The sequence below is a fragment of the Setaria viridis genome, chromosome 8, assembly GCF_005286985.2.
Source record: "Setaria viridis chromosome 8, Setaria_viridis_v4.0, whole genome shotgun sequence".
NCBI lineage: Eukaryota > Viridiplantae > Streptophyta > Magnoliopsida > Poales > Poaceae > Setaria > Setaria viridis.
In genome coordinates this window covers 2,847,423-2,854,523 of record NC_048270.2, presented here as the reverse complement: position 1 = coordinate 2,854,523, position 7,101 = coordinate 2,847,423, and the positions used below count along the sequence as shown (strand labels likewise).

At 39.7% G+C, this 7,101-nt stretch overlaps 1 protein-coding gene across 1 annotated transcript; it reads right to left on the bottom strand.

The window, feature by feature from the left end:
• Positions 1 to 1,615: 1,615 nt before the first annotated feature.
• LOC117833369 (disease resistance protein RGA4) lies at positions 1,616 to 6,089 on the bottom strand. Its single transcript, XM_034712828.2, has 2 exons — positions 5,100 to 6,089; positions 1,616 to 4,446 (listed from the first exon to the last, which is right to left on the bottom strand). The coding sequence occupies exons 1-2, from the start codon at positions 5,933 to 5,935 to the stop codon at positions 1,902 to 1,904; spliced, it is 3,381 nt and encodes a 1,126-aa protein (XP_034568719.1). The 5' UTR covers positions 5,936 to 6,089; the 3' UTR covers positions 1,616 to 1,901.
• Positions 6,090 to 7,101: the final 1,012 nt, after the last annotated feature.

Genomic DNA, 7,101 nt, shown 5'->3' with positions numbered 1-7,101 from the left:
TTTAACATACGAGAGGTAGCTTATGGTAGTAGTTTTGTAGCAGTGTAGTCTTATTTTTTTTCCATTGGAGACTCCAAAATAGTTCCCACGAGACAAGCTAGAAAAAAGAGACAAATTCTCATAAAAATTAAAAACATTAAACACCAATCCTGTAAACTCTAATAATCATAGCCATTGATCTATTATATTTTCTAAAAAATTACCCACCATTGTGAAAATATTCAAAAATGAGATCTAAACCTATATCTAAATTACCGAGCTTAGCTATTATAAAAAATAATCTAAAGTAACCCTATAATCTTTATCCAATTTACTAATACAAATAATTATAAAGCATAACTTAAAATATCATTCTAAAATTTTATCTATGTTACCCATGTGTGTCGTTATTAAAAATAACCTAAAGTAAACACCTAAATATTAATCTAATTATCTTCATGTGCATCATACAGAAATATCAAAAAGTAAACTAATATATGATTCTAAATTACCTATTTATGTTATTATTAATATAAAAATACTAAGTTAAAGTATATACACATGATGAGTGCCACCATTTAGACTATTTATACATGTATGTGAGGAATCGATGAAAAATATTGATTTGTATGCTAAACATAATGTATGGAGGATTGGATGTGTGATACAAAATGGAAAAAGTACGAATATGGATGAAAACATGCATAGAGTAATTATTAATTAAAAATCAATCACAACTAGACAAAGATAGATACATATATCTATATAAGTATTATGTTGAAGTATTGAAAAATAAGAGAGTGGTAGGTAAACAATTTTGATTATTAGCTAGGAGTTTAATTTCTAAATAATTTTCAAATACAATAGCTTCTAAAAATATTAGCCCGTGCGGGAGCACAGGTTGATGGACTAGTTATTAAAAGTGAGACAACAATCATCTCCACTATGGTAGGTATATCGCCAATAGAAGCTGTCTGAATAAGGGTTTGTGCCGGTACACGCCTAGTACTTATTTTTCAGAAGGACATGGTCACCAACCAAATGTACAAATGATGTTTTTTATGGTGGTATCGAAGAGCCAATGCAATCAGCGGCAACATAAAGTGGAAGTCATGACGTTGCCCAAACTATATATGCTTGGCTAAAGTAAATCGAAAAATGCTAATAAGGAAACACCACGACTTCGCCACATCCCACAATAGGTGCCAGCACTCCATAACGACAGGAGATAATAAGTTGTTGTATGAGCTTTAGAAACAGTTGAGAATGGCTAGGATGTTTGCCTAAGGGTACGCTGCACAATCAAAGTGAACATCAGGTCATCAGCTATGGATAGAGCTACTAGAAACTTGTGCTTGATGATATATATACTTTCATAAACTCTAAATGTTAACCACTTCCTATTCTGTATAACTCATTTTTCAAGTAACTTTGTGCGAATAATGTAGATCCCATTTTCATTAAAAAAATTCGAATTTGATCACGGAGCACAATACTGAGCACGTTGTTTTACAAAAGGTAATACAAATTTTCCACCATTGTATAAGAAATAATCATGAGTTATAAGTGCTACTCCAAAGCTAGCTCATCAAATTTTGTCCCATTTAGTACCATACAGTTGTTATTTATACCAATATAATTAATACGTTTCCGTCACAATCTCATTAGTTATGTCAATTCGTAAGTCGGTGTGATAGCAAGTTTTTAAATGAATACATCCATCATATAATATAGGATGGCAATTTGACTACCTTATTCTATTAGAAAAATAGTCAAGCGGGAATCCCTCTAATTTCGCCAACAGCCAGTGATGGACTTTACAAAAGTTTGGGATATACTTGAACAAATGTGGATGGGAAATGATTGAAAATAATAAGAAAAATTAAGGTATATGATATTGCATATTACTGAGGATCAGCTCATCAGCATCCTTGCAGCGTATGAGAAGGCACCATGCCATGCCCAGTAATTGACAACTCAGTTGAAACAGAATCTTCTGAAACCTCCATACTCTTGAAAGCATGATTTTGTATATCTGCAAAACTATTCTGGCTGTTTGGCCCATAAGAGGAACCCAGTTTTTGGTTAACTGGAATTGGAGTGTCAGTCTGTTCTATTGTTTCATTTGGAGAAACAGAATTGTTTGCAGAGTCAACTTTGGTTAGCTCTACTGGAACACAATTGCCCGCATGCTCACTTTCTGCTTTACTAGCTGTTTCTGATAAATTGGTCATAGGAGGAACCTCAAAAACTCCCATATGATTGGAAGAAGAATACGATCCACCATCTGAGCTTGCTTGAACTGCACGAATGTTATGTATCTTTGGTTGAGCAGATGAGTCTAATCCTTGGTTTACTAGCATACTACTGCCCGTGTCTTGTGTGGATCCCATTGACGCAACAGAATATCCTTGATTTACTATCCTACTACTGCCTGTGTCTTGTACGGATCCCACTGATGCAACAGAATTTTCTGTAAACTTAATTCTGGTTGGCACCAAAACATCAGAATCTTCTGTAGGTTTCCTTTTTGAAATTTCAGCTTTAGGCTCCCTTTTCGAAGTGTCAGCTATTTTGGATGGCAAAACTTTTGGCTTATTTGGATGTTCCTTAGCAGCCTCTTCCCATTCCCCCCATGTATCTGAATCAACCCTATCATCAAGAATAACCTCCTTAAGGACTTTCAGATATTCTATTTTGATACCGCAAAGGCCATGTAGACCCTTACAGAGCAGCTGAAGTGTGTTGAGGAATGGCATAGATCCTTCTTGAATTGTTGGAAGTGTTGGATGTGTTGGATGTTGCAGCACAAAACAAAGACATAGCAAGCTGGGGAATGCCTTATCTTTTATGGTGAACTTCTCAAGGTCATCAGCAATCAGTTTTAAATATTTCAAGTTACTCAGCAGGGTCAAAGCTTCAAGAAGGCCCTTCGTACATTTAACAGATGTAAGGCACAACTCCTTGAGACCACGAAGTGAAATAACAAACTGAGGCAATGCATCCAATTCGCCGTGTAATTTCAGCGAGCTCAGGTAACACGGTTCTTTTAAGGAATTGAGGGAGTCAATAAAGGATTTGTCAAAATGAAGCGATAGAGAACGATCACCAATATTTGCTACATTTTTATCATGGATGAACTTCTGAATGGCCTTCTGAAGATCAGTCCAGTTACCACTTGCACCTGCCGATGACACACACCAAACCTTCACCTTTCTCAATTTTGTCATATAATCCATAAAATTAAAATAACCTTGTCTTCCGTCAGTGATTAATCCTGCTAGTGTCTGCAAGACACTTCTCCCTTGCGAGGGAAAATCCACGGCATCGAGAACCATAAACTTCCCAAACAGATGAAGTAAACAAGGCATCAGGAAGACTTCTGCCCGCACCTCAGCTACCATAGATTGCCTTAAATCAAGTGTCTCCAAAACTGTCAGTTTTGAAATATCCTTGGGAAGCTTGGTAATGTTTTTTCCAAGGCTCAGATATTTCAAAAGCAGCAGAGAGCATATGTTTTTGACATGAGTATCCTTCAAGTCATCACACTTTTCTAGATCCAAGACTCGAAGCAGGCGATACTTGCTGAAGTCTAAAATAGCTTCACTAGGCTTCCCAAAAACCGTCAGAGATCGAACGAGAGATAAAGCATTACAATCTGAATTATTGCCATCTGTAGCAGTGCTTTTATGGACAGAAAGACGACGAACATATTTGTCATTGTTCATCTCATCACAAAGCAAAGTGACAAATTTCTGAGAGATTGACATGTGCGTAATGAACTCATGCATCATGCCGTAAGTCTGGCATGTCTTCACGGTCTCATTGTTGCTTACATAAATGGGCTCAATGATGTTCCGATCCTTGAGCGCATCAAAAGCAGTTGCAGGATCCGGGGTGCTAGTTGAAGGTTGTAGTTCTACAAATCCCTCAGCTAACCATAGTCTCAACAGGCTTTTTCTCTTGATCTGATAATCACATGGGAACATACCAAAATATAGCAAACAGGCTTTCAAAGCATGGTTTGGTAGACTGGTGTAGTTGCGGATCAGCACCCGTCGCATTGCTTCAAAAGTTCTGTCATTCTTCAAATGATAATGTAACTTGCTGCATATATCTTCACATGAAGGTCCTTTCGGCCAACCCTGTGTTTGCAAGAATTCACCTATAGTTACCAGAGCAAGTGGCTGGCCGCCACATTTCTTCAAAATTGCTGCTGAATCCGGCTGCTTGTAACAGGAATATTCGTTAGGGCAAGCTTTGAAGGAGAACAGTTGTTTCGAGCATTCCTCATCAAGTCTTCTCATCTTGTGCACATAGCTTTCAGAGGAGCTGCAGGCATTAGCAATTGATTGAATAGTAGTTGTCACCACTACTCTGCTTGAAACATCATTATCGTCTGGGAAGGCTGATTTGATGTTTCTCCACAAAACTTCTGTTTGAATGTCATCAATCACAATTAAATACCTAAAAGAAAAACAATCAAGAAAGAACTCAATTTCCTTCAAGATCATAAGAAAAAGTCTGTTTTTACACCCTAACTATTCCCAATCCGGAAATCACTCTTGAACTCAGATCTGGACATATCGCACTGTTGAACAACTAAAACTGATCACTTTATACCACTATAAGACCCAAAGAACCCCGCGACTTCATTGATGTGGCATCCACGTTTGGCAGCAGATTGCAACATAGGGACATCCTGCCACAAATTGGCGAAAATGTTCACCTCCTTGGCACCTTTTGCAATCTGAGGTTGCCCCTTCGATGTCTGCCTAGGATTGTTGGCTTACATTCACCCTCAGACATGAGGTGTTCATGGTGCAGCAAATAAGTCATGTGGATGTTTAGTTGCTACTCACTCCCTTCCAAAATGTAAGATGATTTAATTTGGTCCTAAGTCAAACTTAACTTTGACATAATATAAAATTCCTGCCCCTACAAGTGTTAAGTGCACTGTGCAGATAAACAATCAAATAGTTTATTTGTAAATATAAACTCACTAAAAATACTCATAAAATAGTGTTGTGATATATTAGAGGTGTGCTTAAAACTCTGTTGACAGAAAAAAAATAAATTAGTAAAATTAGCGAGCGAAACTAAGCAAAAGAATTCGTTACCTCTTGTTATGCAACTGCTTTCTTATATCTTCACAAAGCTGTCGATCCTTTGACGTGCCCTGAGAAGAACCCGCGGAATCGGCATTGAGTTCGCCGAGCACCTGTGTCAGCACCTCCGTCGGCTGCTTGCCCGCGGCACAAACCCATGCGTGTTTCTCGAATCTTCTGTCGCCGATTTCTCTATTGTACACTTGGGCAGCCAGGGCGGTCTTCCCCAAGCCGCAGAAGCCGACGATGGCGATCACCTTCAACTGCCCCTTGGCTTCTGACAGCTGCTCCAAGAGATCCGCCCGGAGCCCGTCGATGCCCACTAGATCTGTGTCACAGATGTTGCGCGGATCAAATACTGGCGACGACGATTCATCCATCCAAGCAGCAGCAGAGGGTTGTTGCTGTGCATGACCCGTATATCTCTTCTTCCGCTCATATACTTCCATCGCCAGCTTCTTCAGCCGCTGCACCTCGCCGGCGAACTGCAGACTAGCGAGCATCTTCTTGGGGAGTCGAACAATTTTGCGGAACGAGGCCGGCTGCTGCTTCCAGATAGCGTGATACCTGACGCTGTCCAAGAAGTCCTCTATGCCGAAAGCCAGCTCGCGCAAGTCTTCAATCAACAAGCCCGACACGGCCCCGTGGTCGTCGGCCTGCTCGGAGAGCTCATCATCGATGGAACCGATAATCATGCGAAGCTCCTTGTCGAGGAATTTGATGCCTCTCTTGACGCCCTTCTGCAGCTTGTACTTCTCATCAGCCAGCGAGAGGAGCTTCGGCACGACAGCTCTGATTAACCCGCCCAAGAGGGCGGCCTCCATCCTCTTCGCCTGGAGATCGAGCATGCATCGGCTTCCTAGATCTAGTCCTTTATTTCCCTTTTCGCTGAGGGGGTTGACTCTTGACTGAGGAGTGAGGAGGTGGTATCAGAGAAGACTTGGAACAGTGCGGTTGAATGTTCTCAGTCGTGGGTACACTCTATGGGGGAAGAAGCAGGGAAAGGGCTTGTAGCTCAATGGTACACTCTTTTAAAGGTTAATCTCTAAGATACAAACGGGTGACTAGATAAGCTTAATCATGTTGTTAGAACACAGTAAGCACCAGTGCAAACTTGAGCATTTTATCCGTCTTTTTAAGCACCAGGTGCGAATGATGTGAACAAGTCCATTTTATTGCTAAACGCATCCTCTAAACTGTTATGGCCTGTTGGGGTTAGTCGTGTCACATTAATGTTCAGATGCTAATTAGAAGGATTAAACATGAGCTAATTATAAAACTAATTGCAGAACTTCACGGAAGCGAATCTATTAAGCTTAATTAATCCATCATTAGCAAATAGTTACGGTAGCACCACATTGTCAAATCATGGACTAATTAGGTTTAATAGATTCGTCTCACAAATTAACCTCCATCTGTCTAATTAGTTTTGTAATTAGACTATATTTAATACTCCTAGTATCTAAACATCTGTGATAGGGATTAAAGGTTAACGCAGGTGAGCCAAGCCAAACAGGCTAACCAAGTTATCGACCGCCCAACTGATTGGAGTTAACCAAATTAATCCTTGAAATACGCCAAATTAACCCGCCAATCCATAAAAATATGCGTCAAGTATATATGCCTTACAGGCACAAATAACAGAGGTTGCATGGCTATATGGCATACATCATTACTATCTCCGATCACCTAAACATGACGTACTCCGTATATAGCTTAAAACAATTGTATGTAAGCCAAATTTATGTCCAGAGCGTCATGTTTAAATGGCTGGAGTTCACACCACATTACACGCATAGTTCAAGTTTACCTCATCGTAAGTTGAAGCTCATATGGTGGAAGGTCCATTGTCCTCGTACACACATACTATACGGCTTTCCGACTCAACTACAAAACAACTTATCAACGGCGCCATAAGTACATTTTGTATTCGCATGATTTATCAGGTACTAGTGTATACGGGGATGCAAGGTTCATATCATGAGTACGTGTGACAACCGTTTTTTATAATAAT

What these genes read in the sequence shown, in the direction of transcription:
- LOC117833369 (XM_034712828.2), bottom strand. Translation starts at nt 5,935, where the DNA reads ATGCTCGATCTCCAGGCGAAGAGGATGGAGGCCGCCCTCTTGGGCGGG. An exon ending in AAGCAGTTGCATAACAAGAG is followed by an intron (nt 4,447 to 5,099) that starts GTAACGAATTCT and finishes TTTTTCTTTTAG; the next exon opens with GTATTTAATTGTGATTGATG.